At 42.8% G+C, this 17,712-nt stretch overlaps 1 protein-coding gene across 3 annotated transcripts in view; it reads left to right on the top strand.

Annotated features, from left to right (window-relative positions):
• PLD1 (phospholipase D1) overlaps positions 1-17,712 on the top strand; it is a 137,536-nt gene that overhangs the window by 99,257 nt on the left and 20,567 nt on the right. For all 3 annotated transcript variants that reach the window (XM_054039303.1, XM_054039305.1, XM_054039304.1), the window contains 4 exons: positions 3,737-3,865; positions 4,254-4,372; positions 5,891-6,004; positions 17,019-17,129. In XM_054039303.1, coding sequence (XP_053895278.1) covers positions 3,737-3,865; positions 4,254-4,372; positions 5,891-6,004; positions 17,019-17,129 — 473 coding nt within the window. The remainder of the gene's footprint in view (positions 1-3,736; positions 3,866-4,253; positions 4,373-5,890; positions 6,005-17,018; positions 17,130-17,712) is intronic.

The raw sequence follows: 17,712 nt of genomic DNA, 5'->3' as shown, positions 1-17,712 counted from the left end.
CAATCTATGTCATATTTCCCTCTAAAGAGGCCCTCGTAGAATCACTTTCTTCACAGGCTGATTTGTAAAAGACTCTAGGAAGCTGCATCAATGAGAAGATAAATATGTAACAACTACAGCGGGTGCACTAGGGAAGTTTCACTCTGGTTCTATAGCTCCGCCCATTCCAGCTGTATTCCTCATGCAAAGTAATGGGAATATCGCTGAAAATTAGTAACACCTTTAAATCCAGAATGGATTTTTTTTTTAAAGTCAGCCCAGTGCATGAAGACAGCCTTGAAAAGATCATGAATATGACCGTGTAAACGCTTCCAGACCTACATTTAGACCAGGGGTCTCAAACACGAGGCACACAAAGTTATTTGCTGCGGCCCGCCAAGCTCCCCATGCCCCCACTGAGTTATTTCCTGCGGCTGCCAAGCTCCCCTCACCCGCTGCTCCCCCTCACCCCCAGCGCACTGTGTCCCCACTCCTCTGCCTACCTCCAGGTGCTTCCCACCGCCAAACAGCTGTTTGGCGGCACATAGCACTTTCCACAAGGGAGGGGGGAGGAGCGGGGAGCCGCGCGCTCAGGGGAGGAGGCAGAGAAGAGGGAGTGCAGAGGTGGGGATTTGGGGAAGGGGTTGGAATAGGGGCAAGAAGGGGGCAGAATTGGGGTGGGGACTTTGGGGAAGGGGTTGGAATGGGGGTGGGGAAGGGATGGGAAGAGGCGGGGAAGGGGCAGGGCCTCATGGAAGGGGTGGAGTGGGGCTGGGGGCAGCGGGGGTGTGTGTCAGTGATGCAGCCCTCAGGCAAATCTGCTAGTCCACATGTGGCTTTCGTGGTCATTTGAGTTTGAGATCCATGAGTTAGCCGAAGATTTGGCCACTTTCGTTCTCCAAGTCAGAGTTTTCTGTGGGTGGGTGAGACAGGTAGGAGAGTGCACATCATCAGTATATCAGCATCACCTGTATTTTGATCCATGGAATGACAATAGGTTGTGCTGTTGAAAGGACCCTTTCTCTTACAAGTAGGCCATCCATATTTGATGTACGTTGCTTTGATTTCAGTTATAGAGCAAAGGAGGGTTGTTTCTTCATCAAACGAGCTTATGTAGAGGAAAGCTGAGCTGATCGTTTATATAGCAGTTACAGCCAGCATGATCTCGAAGAAGAGCTCTCGACTCTGCACTCCTCACCTTGGTCTGACAGAGCCCAACTTTGTTGGCCTGCAGGGCTAGACTTTTCTGAGAGAGTGACTGTGTGGAACTGAATCTGAGTTTTCATAGGCTTGCATGCATCTGAAGAAGTGAGGTTTTTTATCCACGAAAGCTTATGCCCAAATACATCTGTTAGTCTTTAAGGTGCCACCAGACTTCTTGTTGTTTTCATAGGCTAGGGAGTGTTTTAAAGCTGACACTGGAAAACACTGATACAAACGATTTAAAGGGACCTCTGTAGCATTAAGGAGACTTCCCAATAATAGCAGGAAAATTGGACCTGCTTCTGTTGGTGAAAGACACAAGTTCTCAAAAACTTGTCTCTTTCATCATCAGAGCCAATAAAAGATATTACCTCACCCAGCTTGTCTCTCTAATATCCTGGGACCAACATGGCTACAACACTACTACAAACCAAGTATTTAATAGTGACTCCGTACTTTAAATCTGTAAGGATTTATACATACAAATCCCAGGGCGGAATTTGGACCAAAATACCTTTCTAGTGAGCAGTGTCTGCTCGGAATATTGGTTGAGTAGAAATGATCATTTATTTAATAACCATAGTGCACTGGCATTTTTGTCATTTTCGTTTCTACATTGTGGAAAATTTACAGTCGACATGACCTTAAAACTCTATTGATACTCATCAGTCACTTTTCAAAACACTGGACACTGAGCCCACCTTTTCCTTTTATGGACTCTTTCAATAATAGTCTTCTAAGATGTACATGGTCAGCTTTATATAAAATAGAGACGTGTATGAAAAGGACACGTGTTTCGTATGTATATGAACTGCCATATATGACAGTGGCCACTTATATGTTCATTCATATGAGTCAATGTGTGATTACAGAAGCTCAGTACATAAAACATATTCTACTGTAGCATTCACATGTATGTTACATATGTTTGTATTCCGGCATGTGCAGTCAGTGATTTCCTTGCCCCACCTGTACTCCCACTAACTCATGCAGAACTGTGCTGTTTGGATGTAGCTTTGCTAAGGCTGTAACTAGACTGTCAATGTTGCATACCTGTTGCATGGCATTTGGGGCATGGGTTGGCTTTTGTGGTGTTCCAACGGTGCTGACAAGATGTGCTTTGTGTATATTGCTGTAGGTGGTTATCATATTGTCACTAGTGTGGACTGTTGAATATTTCTAAAATATTGTTGTGATTAAAAAGTTTTTGTGAGTGCTTGATAGCCTGGCTGGCACAGTACACTAGATGCAGTAGTTCAGGGCCCTAAACATCTTTGGGATTGTCACGCCTTGAACTAGCAATAAAATCTCAAAGAAGGCGATAGTGCAGAATTCTGTCAGCAACTGGGGCAGTGCGGAACCGGTCAGTTGTCATGAGAGAATACATGTCATGGGGGAATGCAGAGGAGACTAGATAACTGTAGGGTTTTTCACTCCATCTGGGCTGTGAGTGTGACTGATCCCAAATACTTAGTTACTGTCTGAGAGGTGAGTATCCCCATGGTGTAAACCTTGGCCAGATCATATAAAAATAAAATATATAGGATAAAAATGTATAGGGGACATCAAGCCTCTTGCTTCAGGACAGAAGCTCATCACTTAAGTGGGGTTACAAAAAAACTTTCCTTGTAGATACGTTATGGCATAATTGTCCAGTCAGGGTTGTTAACCATTCTCTGAGCTATCTGATAAAGGCCACTGTCAGAGACAGGATATCACACTAGTTAGAACATAGATCTGATTCAGTGTGAGCTTTCCTGTTTTTTTAGAAGGGAGGTGGAAGGGATCACACTACTCCTCATTTATATGCTCATGGCATTCACAAAAAGGTATGAATTTCAAGAAAGGAGTTGGGGGAATGGGAGTAATTTTTGCATGTAAGTCATTGCAAGGATGGTAGGCCCTAATTTTTCACCATGAAACTGAAATTCTACATCCACGTGCTGAACATGTAACACAATCTCAGAAGCTGAAGTAGTTATTTGAAGAGGCACTGGAAAAAGGGAAGAGACCCATCTTTGTGCTAGCTAAAATTAAAGTGGAGAGAGCCTTTTGTGGAGTCAAAATCATAAATCTTATAAAATATAAAATTGCAATTAGAGTTGATTTGTATTTTAGTACAAACTAAATATACAGGAGTAGTACTCTCTTCTGAACACAGATATAAAGTCCCACCTCCCACTGAAGTCAGTGGTATGTGAGAGCAGAATTACAATTGTTAATGCTTTCAATGTAGGTTCCTTCCTTGCAGGTTATTGTGGGATGACAAATAGCTGAAGGGTAAATTTTCAATCCAGTGCAGAAAGGATTCAGATCTAGCTTCCATTACCAACAACAAGACCTGTTAATATAATCTCCCTTGATTGTGTACCAGATGTGTTATACTGGAGAAGGAAAACACAGAGATTTAACTGGAAAATTACTTTAGCTGACTAAAACTGGCAAGTTGTGCCGATAGTTTTCTATTCAAGTGCAGTTCTCATCTGTGCTGTGTTGAGAGCAGTCTTAAAACAACCTTAGAGCATATGTTTTTGTCACTTTATAAACCTGACAGATAAAGGATCAATCCGCAGCTTGAAGACAGGTGTTGGAGAACTTCTTGGGGAGACCAGGTTCTGGCATGGAAAGGACTATTGCAATTTCGTCTTTAAAGACTGGGTTCAACTCGACAAACCCTTTGCTGGTAAGTGCCATTGCAATCTGGAACCAACTTTTTTCCCTGCAAGACAGTTTGTCTCATTCCCTAGCTCCTCTACTGCCTTAGAAGGCTTCTCTGCCTTTTTATCCTCCTGAATTGGAGCTAACGAGACCCACCTGGTCTGGCTGCTGGGAAGAGGCAGCAGAATCCCAAAGTAAGGTAATAAAAACAGATATCCTATGACAATAATGGATAAGTGAGCTTGTGGCCTACCAGCCCCCACAAGCTGACCTGTCCTCAATTTTAACTCCTAATTTGTTAGTTTTTATTTCTGGAAAGGTTCCGTTTGTAGGAGGAGATGCCTGTGATATTCTTAATTAATGTCTGATACTGATCTGAGATGAACTATAGCAATTTTTCCCTGTCCATATAGATTTCATTGACAGATACACCACACCCAGAATGCCATGGCATGATATTTCATCCGTTGTGCATGGCAAAGCTGCACGGGATGTTGCTCGACACTTTATTCAGCGCTGGAACTTCACAAAGGTAGGTGTGCAATGAGATAGATCCTGCAAGCCCTCAAATCTGAATGCTTCGCAGATGCCTCGCATAGGGCTATATGCAGGAATAAGTGCCATGCCAGGTAGTCAAGGTTTGCTGGATTGGGCCAGTAAAGTATATATTTGCTTGCCCTAATGTCCCAACAAGTAACACTGAAAAACTGTGTCTCTGACAGCAAGTAATGAAGATAGGTGCTCTCATTCTCCTGTTACACCAGTGTAAATAAGGTATAATTTGAATTTAGTTGGTGGAAAATGGTGTGAAAGGAGAATGAGGTCTGGGATGTTGTTAGCCAAGGGGCAAGTGCCATTGTGCTGCTATTCTAGCAGTTCCTGCTGGCTGGTTGGGAGGGACACAAGAGCCAAGAATGTGCCCTCTTGCGAAGCAGCAGACAGGCACAAGTTCAGTCGGTGATCCCACAGCCAAGGGGAGCAAGGAAGATCAGGGCCGTCAGGCCAAAGCCACAGCTGGGTGATCCAGCCACCTGGGCAAACTAGCAATAACCAGGATTTTCAGGGCCAAGAAACCAGGGGAACCTGCCAGTGGAGGCCATGTTGGAGTCCTGGACCAACAAGAATCCAATCACCAGAAAAGCCTTGGCCTCCTGGGGATCCAGTCACTAGGACTCAACTAGCAAGCACATAGGGTCCTCACCACTGGAGAGGACTGGCTAGGATCCCATCACATAAGGACCCTCCGTGATGATGAGGGAGCCTTGGGCAGGCTGGAATACAACCCACACTGGGGACCAGGCCAGTAGGCCCTGTTGCCAAGGAAGATGGTGACTAACGGAGCAACAGAGTCCCTCTGTTCTTCCTCATTTGCTCCCCACTCTTCTTTCTCTCTCTCCCCTCTGTTTTGATGTTTCTTCCCCACCCCGAAGAAGAAGTGCTTTGATACTTGTTTTGAAGCTCATCACTGCCTAAAGATTAAAGACTGTTTTATGCTTCAAATTGAAGGGAGGTGGTGTGGCTTGGGAAGTGTCAGGGCTCATTCTGGACAGGCCTACTTAGGCAACTGGATATCCAGTATGTTTTTTTAAGCCCTGATCTTAGGTCCTACTTCAAACAATGGTCAGTATGACTTTTTCAGACAGAAATGTGTCCTTTCCAGTTATGGTGGACCTTTAGAACCAGGATAGTCCTATGGTTGTATTTGCCTGACCAAAACCTGAATGATATTCAAATGTGCATTCAAACTGCAAATGCATGGCAAAGAATAGACATAACATACTGTTAGCCTGACGTCTGCACAGACTTTTTGGTCTGAGTGTTAATTTCAAGATACTGAGAGCACATTTCACAGAAGAGGTACAGAATTCATGGATATTTTCAGAACCATTCAGAACAGGAATTGAGTTTATGAATATGAAAAACTTTACGTTCTCTCCCCCCCACTTTTGTGTATTAAGAGAGGAGTATAAAAACAGTAAAAGCCTTCAGCATAAAAATCTGAAGAAAATGTGTTTTAAAATACAATATCCTCCATTTTTTTCTTTTGAAGATCATGAAGCCCAAATACAGATCCCTGTCCTACCCATTCCTGTTGCCAAAATCTCAGCGAACTGCCAGTGAGATGAAGTATCAAGTGCCCGAGTCTGTATGTGCCAATGTACAGGTGGGTGTAAATGGCATTTCATAGAATCCTAAAATGAAGAACTTCCTGGCACTTGGGCTCATTTTTAGCTCTTTGTAATAGGAGGCCTTGGTAGTCTTCCAGCTGAAACTTTCAAGATTTTAAAGGATTTAAAGTGTAAACTACTTTTTATTTTAAAATGCAACTTAGCAGGCCAGATACTCAGCTGGTATAAATCAGTGTAGCTTCATTGATTTCAGCAGATAGAGACTGATTTGCAGCAGCGGAGGTTCAGGTTCAGTGTATGTAAGATGAATTATACAAATGACATTTTAAACTCCATTAGCTGTGCTGAATGCATATGTTAAATGTGATTATTAAACAGCAGGACTAGACATGTTAGGAATGCAGGGTGGAAATGGAAGTGCTTAGGAAGTGTGCCTAGGAAGTGACAGGATTGTGTGTGTGTGTGTGAGAGAGAGAGAGAGAGAGAGAGAGAGAGAGCTTGTGTCAAATACAGGTGGTCAAAGCTGAGCAGGAAAAAAGTGCCTAGAATGCCCAAAATAAGTTCTTCAGCCCAGACTCCACCTGGCAGCAGCTTGAGAAAAGGTTGGAAACTCTCTGCCACACCACCTGCAAGTATGCTGCTCCTTGTGATGGACAGATCCATCGTGAACAGGTGTAAGTGTTCTTTAGACATTAGGTACCTGCTGCAGGGAGCTGCATGGAGAGTTGTGGAGTAGGTGCAAATGTTGAGAGACCCTGCAGCACTTGCAGCAAATGCCATATGAGGCTGTGTGTGTGTGTGTGCGTGTGCGCGCGCGCGCATGTGGATATGGTGCTCTGTATGCACCAGAACTAGGATGCCCAGTGTGGATGGTCTGCACTGTTACAGTTTGCACCCTGTCCGTCACACCAGTGCAATTTTCTAGCCTAGACCCATCCTGAGCATCTCTAGTGTGTTTCTTGAGCCTGCCTCCTGATGTTGAGTTATGCTGATTCAATCAGAAAACATAATGAATACTCAGGTGACTTATGTGACCAGTCAGAACTCACCAACAGAGCTTGAATACAAAATGTTAAGTATCAAACCCAGTGAACCATTAACCATCAATCAACAGAAAAAACACTAGGCAGAAAACAAAGAAATTGGTTGAGAAATGCCAGTAATGAATATATTTCCAGAAAATTTTGATCTGCTTATAGACATCTTGTAAATTATTCATTGCAAATTACACAAGCTCATCTCTAATGGCAGACTGCAGCCTTTTGAGAGCTGTCAGCCTGGCTCATCCATGAGCTGCATAAAGCTGTATACACGTAAAAACATGTTTTGCTGCAAACATGGTTTCTCTCTTGAATGTTCATGGAGTGCAATATCCCTTCTAATGTACCTGCACATAGCAAGTAGTATTTATCCTGCTGTGTGGTAGAAGCAGGTGTGACGGGTTGGATCACAGAAACCCCCTTGGGAGCTGCCACCTGATGTGCAAAGACTACCTCTGCTCCTGTTTTCCCAGCCAGCTCAGGACTCCAGCACCCTGTCTTGCTGAGCCAGACTCTCCCATCTGCTCCAACACGGACCCAGGGTCTGAATCACTTGCCCCAAAGCTCAAGTTTACCTGAAAACAGCTCACAGAAGTGTGCTTGTCTTTAGCACTCAGATGCCCAACTCCCAGTGGGGTCTAAACCCAGATAAATCCGTTTTACATAAAGCTTATGCAGGGCAAACTCATAAATTGTTCGCCCTCTATAACATTGATAGAGAGATATGCACAGTTGTTTGCTCCCCCAAGTATTAATACATACTCTGAGTAAATTACTAAATAAAAGGTGATTTTATTAAATACAGACAGTAGGATTTAAGTGGTTCCAAGTAGTAACAGACAGAACAAAGTGAGTCATCAAGCAAAATAAAATAAAATGCGCAAATCTATGTCTAATCAAACTGAATACAGATAATCTCACCCTCAGAGATGCTTCAGTAAGTTTTTTCTCAGACTGGACACCTTCCAGGCCTGGGCACAATTCTTTCCCCTGGTACAGCTCTTGTTGTAGCTCAGGTGATAGCTAGGGGATTCTTCATGATGGCTCCTCTCCCCCCTTGTTCTCTTCCACCCCTTTATATATCTTTTGCATAAGGCGGGAACCCTTTGTCCCTCTGGGTTTCCACCCCCCACTCACTGGAAAAGCACCAGGTTAAAGATGGATTCCAGTTCAGGTGACATGATCACATGTCACGGCAAGACTTCATTACTCAGTTGCCAGCACACACACATACAGGACGACTCAGAGGTAAATACAGCCATCTGCAGACAATGGGAGTCATCAAGATTCCAAACCATCCTTAATGGCCCACACTTTACATAATTACAATAGGCCCTCAGCGTTATGTTTTATATTTCTAGTTTTAGATACAAGAGTGGTACATTTCTACAAATAGGATGATCACACTCAGTAGATTATGAGCTTTGTAATGATACCTTACAAGAGACCTTTTGCATGAAGCATATCCCAGTTACGTTATGTTCACTTTTTACCATATTTTTCTAAAAGTATCCCAGTTATATTATATTCACTTATTATCATGTTTTTATAAAACCATATAGACTGCACAACGTCACAGCAGGCAGTGAGCCGGAGAACCTCTTAGGCCTTGGCTACACTGGCAATTCACAGCGCTGCACTTGCTGTGCTCAGGGGTGTGAAAAAACACTCGGAGAGGTGGAGTACTTGCAGCGCTGCGAGACAGCTCTCACAGCGCTGGCGGCGCGACTACACTCGCGCTTCACGGCAGCGCTGTGAATCCGCGAGTGTAGCCAAGGCCTTAGTCTGTATTTGCAAGATGACCTGCTCCAGCATATTTATGCATGCTCATACTGCAATTCTGGCAGCTTCTTCTTCTGTAATTTGCTTGTTTTCCTGATTTTGATTTGTTTGTCTAATGGAACCACACACAATAGGAAGCTGGGTTACTAGGAAACCATACAAGAAGCCTTAAGTGCAGGGAGCTCTGGCTGGCAATGGAAATGCAGTTTACTAAGCAGTGTTCTAAAAGATGTTATGTGTGTGGAAGTTATAGCTGAAGGTTAATGACTGGCTTGACATCTATTATTGATGATTGTGGAGATTCTGGCTTTTGCAGGCAGAGATCAGATGGAGAGGGCTGCAGGTAATGAGCGCCGCATAGCAGTCAGATAAGCCCCCTTTGAGTAAGAGTCAGAATCTGGCCCTTAATCTCTCCCCCCCCCCCTTCCATACATGCACAGACCCAGGGTCTCCGCTCGGTTACTTAGCTTCCTTGTGTAAATACCCAAAGCATCACCTCTGGTATCTCCAACTATGCTACTGAGGCAGCTGGGTCCATCATGGAACCTGCCTTTCTCTTTCTTATCAGCTCCCCACTGCAAGACACTCCATTGATGTAAAGCTGATCTTCGTCTGTCTAAACAGTGTTACTGTGGGCAGGATGCAGGCGTCTCATTTACCTTTCAGTTTGACTGCAGTGATGGTTCGAGACATGAACAGAGTCCCTCTAGTCTTTCAAACGCACTCTTACCCAGAAGGGTAGGAGGGATATGTTTTTATGTAAATCCTTCCTCTAGTAGAGATGGGTCAAACCCAGAAACATGTATTATCATTGTTTATATAGCACGAGTGGTAGGATAGAGTCCTTTTACAGGCAAATCGGAGACAAATTCCCTGCTCCAAGAAGAGTAAAATCTAATGAATAGATTTAATGGGAGCTGCTGAGTGCTTGGCACTGTTGAAAATCTGGCCACTTCTTTTATCTGCGTGAATGGGAGCTGAACTCTCTGTTTGAAAATCTGACTCCAGTTGTGAGTGCTGACTGAGCCCTTTTGAAATTCTGGACTTGATTAGATGAAGGATGGGTGGGGGGTGGGATATTGCCACAGAAAGCCTACTGACTGAGCCATGATGCTGATGTTTTATCTGTATTATCATAGCGGCCTCTGTTAGTTTCACAGGTTTTGGTCTGCTCCCTCCATCTGTTTTGTTGACACTTCTTTGAGGGGAGGACTGGGGTTCATAGGCCTTCTGGAAGAAATGTGTTGTAAGGAGCTGTTGGCAGGAAGACAGGGTGAAAGCACAGCAAAACAGGTCTGGGTGGGGTTTGGATTGCATCATGGGGCAGTCGAGTCAGTCCTGAGGGAACGCACAGGAAAAGATGTGAAGACATGAGTTAGAAAGGAAGGAGGGAGTTAGACAGCTTGTGGGTTGAGTCAAGCATTCTCTCCCAAAGTTTGGGGTTTAATTATCATAGCACCTTTGATTTTTGCATGAGCCAAACTTGTTTGACAGGAAGTCACCAAACTAAAATCACTCTCAGTTTTTCCAGCTCTAATTTCCAGTTATTATCCAAGCAAGACACAGTAAGTCTGTGACATGGTGAGACAACATCACACCCTGTTCATACTGTAAGACATAATGAATCATCATGCACCCTGAGTGACACAAGGTATTAGCTCTTAGAAATTTGCTCCACAGTACGTATTGTTTGCAGTTATGGAGTAAGTCCCAGCAAATACTGGTGGTGTTGTTGTTGCTTGGATTAAAGAGGTTAAAGGGATGACAGCACCTGCATAAAAATTGCATGAGTGATGGGAGACTGCAGAGCTGAGAGGGGAGGGAGAGGAGAGAACACCAGTGCTTGTTTCTGTGTAATATGCTTAAGTAGTATGCAGACCTTTTCTCTGAAACTGAAGGATTTTGCATTTCAGTTTATTAATTTTGAATGCATTGACAAGAGAGGACAATTTGACAAGAGTGGTAAATTACATATTACTAATAAGTAAATATTAATTTAAAAGAAAGTTCAGAGCACGTATATATCATAATTAATCTGTGGCAACCTAAACTTCAGGTATTACCCTGGTGCATACAGTGACCACTCAGACCTTTATGAAATAAATGGAGTTGCAACTGAAATCTTCCTGTTTCAAAGGCACAGACACCTGCTAAAAGAGAATCACATTTTACTGTTAACAGTATAGTTCCCATGATACAGAGTTGAGCAGTTCTGGTTCCATCCAGTAGAGGGTGATAGCACACATGTTCACATGCAGACACAAGCCAATTCATTACAATATACAAATATTACCAAGATGATGATGCATACAAGAGAGAGGATGTTCCAGTGGTCAGGGCAGTAGCCTAGGATTTGGGAGACTTGGATTCAAGCCCTTGGTTGACCTCAGACTTCCTGTGTGATGTTCAGTGAGTCACTTAGGGCCATATTTTTAAAGGTATTCAGGTACCTTTGAAACTCTGGCCCTAAGTCTCTCTGTGCCTCAGTCCCTCATCTGAAAAATGGGAATAAAAGTAATTCCTTACCTCACAGGGTGTTGTGAGGATAAATACATTAAAGATAGTGAGGAGCTCAGCTACGATGGTAATGGAGGCCATAAAAGTACCATAGATAGATGGCTGAATGTGTGTCTACCCTGAAATGTATCTTTTTAAAACCTGTCATCAATGTGTTATGTGACCCTGCTGGACTCATGTTGACTGATTTTAGTGAGAAGCAGAACCCTCAAATTTGGTTTAGTTAATAACTTCTATCTTTGACTAAAGGACTTTGCTACAGGGAGGAATGTCAGAGAAGGAATTCCTTTAGAGTTTGGAGCAAAAATGCTGTGACCTGTCAAGCTGGCGTGATGATTTGATGAGGGAGGGGATAAAAGAGAATTTAAAAAGAGAGGGGGCGTCTGGACTGGCTAGTTGTGAAGCTGTGGGATTGAAAGTGATCAATCTCTTTCTGATCTGGCGGTTCTCTTGTTGGATGATTTTTTCAGCCAACCATTAGTTTGTCTCTGAGTGGTAAAACCATTTTTCAAATTGAGAGAGGCTTATGACATCAAGTATAAAATGAAAAAAAAAAACCACCCCACATTGATTTATTCCTTGTCTCCAGCAGAACAGCATCTACTGCTGCTAATGGAGGGTTTTTTGAGCTGTTGAAATCACTGCATTGGTACCGACACTGAACAACTTATTTGGAAAGCAGAAATTACTCTGTTGGGGACACTGGTAAAGTTAGCCATCTATTCTCAAGCACCCTTTAAATATTGGTGGCTCAGGTGTATTAAAGAAACATTTTACAAATGTTTTCGTAAAATTGTTAAATTTTGGATCGAATTCCTCAGGCAAGGCTGGCTTTTGGCACCCATGAAGCCCACTGCCATATGCTCCCTGCTGCTAATTGCTGCAGATTGCGTTGGTAGCTTCTGGCCAGTGGGCTGCATGCACTGTGCCACTACACCTTCGCAACAGAGGGGTGAGGAAGCCTAGTGGAGGAGCTGCAGCCAACTACACCAGCAAACCCAGGATAGGCAGCTGAGCTCTGAGTTTCACTGCTGCAGGGCATGGCGGTTGAGGCCCAGGAGTGTGTGACCAGCATGAGAGAACAGAGAAGAGTAGAGAACATTGATGCTCATTGGAAGCCCATCATCTGGAGCATTGGTGCAGCAGCAGATGCTATCTGGGTAGCCAGAATTTCCCCCCATACTCACAGAAAGATCATTCCTAGCAGCAGCAGAAGGTGGCTGCTCCCTCCTGGCCCAGATATCATCAGATACTCCCAAGAGGCTGGGCAGTGTAAGTTTGCTTTAAAATATAAAGGCCTGATCCTCATGTACAAGAGGACCTCTGGTAGTGTAAAGGGGCATTAAAATGGGTGGAAGTATAATTTAATAGTGGCATCTTTTTAAAATTAGTTATTCTTGTTGCTACCCTGGCTATGTTATTCTTTATATACCCACTATTCATCATGGGTAAGCAGACTAATTTCCTTTAAGATTCCTTCCCTCTGTTCTACTAGTAGAATATCATTGCAATGTCCTGTCTTATTACTTCACAGTCCTTCAGGACAATGTGTACTTCAGTGAGATGCTCTCTTCAATTCTCCCTTTTTTTTCCAGAGAAACTCTTTGACAAACGAAAGAAAACAAAAAAATCAGCCATAGTTTCTCTAGTTGTTGCTTAAATATCAAAGCTCTTCAAGTCCCATATTGTGCTGGTTTCTGTCTGCTGTAACTTTGGCTTTTTGAATAATGTCTTTTTCCAGAGTAAGAACACTATGTATAGAACTAGAACTATGCATATCCAATGAGTTACTATTAAATACATCTACTAAAAGTTTGCCAAGTTCTTTCACACTCTCCTTAAAATCCTGGGATGGATCCCATTCTGCTCTGGGGGGTTTTCACTCATCAGATTTACTTTCTGTTCACTTGGTTTGGCATAATCCAGATTTCCTTCTGAATTTTTTCCCCTCTCTTGTGACATTTGCCTTCAATCTCCTATATAGATAGAGTGACACACGACTACTGGGTTCTTTAACAACTATATTTTTGATCAATAAATCACTCTGTCTATGATAGGTCTGAATGTCTCTTTAAACTCCTTTTCCTAATGTATTTGAAAGTTGTCTTGTTTGTTGCAACCACCTATGCAATCTTCCTTTCCTTCCCATTGCAAGCTTCATGCTGTACTCTTTTCTATTGCTGCTCTGTATGGTACCTCTGCTGCATATCTTTTACATCACTGTTTCTTACTTTAGATGCTCTTGTTCTTTTGCAATGACCCACTTACTCCTGGTTTGTTTGGTTGTTTTTGTGTTTTGCTAAATGCAACTTCTTGACAAATTGGTTGTTGCTTTTATCCCATTTGTTTTCAGCCAGCATTTCCCCCACACTTCCAAAATCTGCCCAGACGGGCACCATTATCTTATTTCTAAGCCTCACTTTTGTTCGTTTTAAGTTTATGGTCAAATTCCGCAACCACTCCATTGCAGAGCTTCATTGCAGACAGTGGGATTATGCAGAGGAGAAGTGCATGCATTAGAGCAGTGCTTCTCAAAGTGGTGGTCCGCGGACCGGTGCCGGTCCATGAGCCATCAGCTACTGGTCCGCGGCAAGTTTCCTCATAAGAGCGTCGAATAGGATAATAATATGGCACCGGTCCCTGGCACATTGGGGGGGAAAATTGCCGGTCCCCCACATCAGATAGCTTGAGAAGCACTGCACTAGAGGAAGTGTTTACAAGATCAGGTCCCTCTGTAGCTTCTTTAGATGCTTCCCTACCTCTGTGACTCTAAAGACATCACACAAATGAGGTATCACTTTCTGATTTCCTCATTGACACACTGTGGACCAAATTCTGCTCTCATTTGCAGCACTCCAAATCCAAAGTGAAACCATTGACTTAAATATACAATAATCAGGGCCAGATCCTTACTTGGTGTAAATCAGCATATCTCCATTGACTTCCATGGAGCTAAGCCCATTTAGACCTACTACAGACTTGATTCTCAAGAGTCCTTGTCATCTGGATAAATCTTCATTCTTGGGTATTATTTTTTTTATTTGGCAGATAAGGGTTTTATGAGTCAGACATTTAAAAGGAAGCTAAATAGGTGATATCCAAGTGATCCCATTTGGATTCACACGGCATGCAAAGCCATTGCCTGAACTTTCATTTAGTCAGAGGTCTCCTTGGCTGTCACACTGTCTGGGATAGTGTATGTCAGAAATATATTTATATCAGTCATGCCAGTTTAAAAAATATATTTTGCTGGCTAATATGCTGCCCACATATTCCTATTTGTAAATTCCAAGAAAATCCAGCTATTTATTAAAACATATTAGAACATGGAAAGGATATTCTTGTTTCATTAAACACATCTTAAACACAGCTGTGGTTGATTTGTACGTTGTTATTTACATGCCAGAAAATGTAGCCCATGACTAGAATGAGAGATAAATCATAGAATAAGATGCATCCAACATGGTAAACTATCCCCTCAAGGAAGGAACTGATCCTATCTTAGGTGTATGTGCAGTTTCACACCTACCACATCACACAACTGTTTACAGGCAATGCTGGCCCACTGGCCAGAGACAGACTGTGAGGGGGCTAGATAGCAAAAAGCAAGAATCCTCCGCTGCAGAACTGTTTCCCAGACTTAGCATTTGGCTCCTGCAGCTGCCAATGACTCTCCGTAAGGAATCATGGCTGTTTCCTTCAATGCTGGAACCTGCAGAAGAGAACTCTGCACTGGAGAGCACACAGAAAACAATCAGCATAGGAAAAGGGAGTTTCACAAGACAGCATGAAGATTGGGCTGTGGGTTGTAAAAAATCAGCCAGCTTTCCATCTAGAACAGCTGACTTGATGCAGTGGGGATGATAATGCAGTGGGGATGTGACTAATGCAGTGGGGATGTGAGCCAGGCACAGACCTTGAAGAAGGAGGTGGGCTTCATGCAAAGAGTTTAAGTATGCCATGAAAGTCACTTAACACATGCTGATGTAACCCACTGGTCAGGGTGGGTAATGTGTCTGTCTCTGCGCCCAATCCATAAAGGATGCGAGTTTGTTACAGCCTCTAGCTACAGAGGCTGGCTGTTCAGCTCAAGCTGCAGTAATTTATACTTTCAGCACAGGAGGGCCCCAGTTTAATCCTGCTGTTGGCCAACATTACAGCTGTCACAGAAGTGGGGATTTGTCCAGTATTTGACTTTGCTGTGAGTATCAGATACTTGGATGATCTTTTTCTATCTGGAGGAAATATGCGTGCGAGTCCGGTACAGATCTCAGCCATAGGGACTAGGGGCCAGATCTTTAGCTGGTGTAAATCGTCTTTGCTCCATTGAAGCTTGTTGAGCTATGATAATTTAGCTCAGGACTTGCCCCTTTTCCTTTAGCCCAAGGAATTTAGCTCTACAGGTTCCTGGTTCAGTTCCCAGTGTTAGCCAAGATGGTGGCCATAATGTTGACTGAAGGGTTGCTCCAGGCGTAGGTATGGTGTGCATGAAGGAGAGGAATGAAATGGTAAGGGGCGAGCTCGGGTGGAGCCCCGAGGATCGGATGACATGTAGGAGGAGATGAGGTCAAAGATATTGGAATAGAATAGTGAGGTGAGGAGCAGAAGCTTGAATTGAATATGGGTGAAGAAGAGAAATCAACTGGAGAGATCTTAAAAAGAGAGAGGCCTGGTCAGAGCAGAAGGTGGGGAAGACTGTGTAGGCAGTGGGGGTTTGCACTCACTGAACTGGAGAGAGATGAGATTGGGGAAAGGACAGTGAGTAGGAGTTTATAGTAACAGAGGCAGGAAACTATGAGAAAGCACAAACCAGAGTTTCAGCAAAGGACAAGATAAAACATGGGAGAGAATGTGAGCAAAGGGTATTTCCCCATATTAGTTTGGTTGCCTTTTGACAAAAGCTTTCGTGCTACATTGGAGATGTAATAATATACTCGGAGGATCTTGAAATGTCTGTTACTTCAGAAATGCCTGTTCTGATTGACAGTCAGAAAAAATTTTCATGTGAATTTGACCTACTGCAAATTAAATTAAAAAAATCACAAATCTGACAGATTTGACCAGTTTGGGAAGAATTTTTCACAAAAATGTAAATGACTGTACTTGTTTAGGGCAGAGACTGCCATTCCTGTTTAAAATTTGGTGCCATTGGCCTGTGTCTTATAATGCACCATCAGTTTTTGGGCAAAACTCACTGATTTCAGTAGGTACTTCAGCTGTAAAATTGATGGCATGTGTCTCTGTGCATAAGAAATAAATGCCTCATCTGGCACCATAGAGGTCAATGGGAATTTTGTTATTGACTTCAATGAGCTCAGGATCAAGCCTTGAGAAAATATATTAAAGGCAATTCAACATTACAAGAACTACAGTAAGTAATAGACTTTTGCAACCAGATTTGCCACTCTGTGTCTCCAGTTTTACACCAGTATAATTCCATTGACTTTACTGACATTACTCTGGCATAAAATTGGGGTAACAAAATGGTGAATCAAGGCCTTTATATTTTCATCAGACTGTTTTAATTTTTTAACTGTACTTCTAAGCTTTATTTCCCTTTGTTATACATATAACATGTAGTTAGCAAATGTTGTGTGTGTTACATAAGTCAGTGAAATCATGAAAAATAAACCAACCAGTTCAAAACAGTTAGTGCCAGTGCCATCTTATATCAGGGCAGAACTAAAACAGCTAATCTGTCTCTTTACAGGTGCTCCGTTCTGCTGCAGATTGGTCAGCTGGTATCAAGTACCATGAAGAATCCATCCACAATGCTTATGTTAGCGTGATAGAAAACAGTAAACACTACATCTATATCGAAGTAAGTACCACGGATGCAAGGCAATGGCAGTTTGGTTCAATGAAGTGCTGAGCACATCCTGTGACCCTCAGCAGGATAGTTCTTTATTTTATTCTCCTTTTGTAAATTTTGAAATGTTAATATTAATATAGAGCCTGATCTGCAGCCCCCTCATGTTGATAGGATTATGTCCATTGACTTTAATAGGCTTTGGATCAAGTCAGTAATTAATGTACCAGTACAGAACTCTAAATGTGGATTAAAATACAAGGCCACTCCGTTACTATTTCTCCTTCCAGAACCTCTAGCAACTTTTGTCTTCCAGCTGCCTTCTTGGCTCTGCTACATTCCCAGCCCTACATATCAAAGTGTTTGGTCTTCCATCGATGCGCAGTGGACTCACTTAATAGTATCTTAGAACTTGCATAATTCTCCTCTGTATGAATGGACTTATAAATGCAGGAATAAATGGCTGAATGGAGACACTTATTCTGTATCTGTTTCCATCTATTGTTTGGATGTTTTTTACTTGTTAGTGTTTAAAGAGGGAGATTAATCAAGAATAATTATTCCCCCTGAGCGCACATACACACACCATTTAATT

This window comes from Malaclemys terrapin, chromosome 9, assembly GCF_027887155.1.
Source record: "Malaclemys terrapin pileata isolate rMalTer1 chromosome 9, rMalTer1.hap1, whole genome shotgun sequence".
Lineage (NCBI taxonomy): Eukaryota > Metazoa > Chordata > Testudines > Emydidae > Malaclemys > Malaclemys terrapin.
This window is presented reverse-complemented; position numbering and strand designations above follow the sequence as displayed.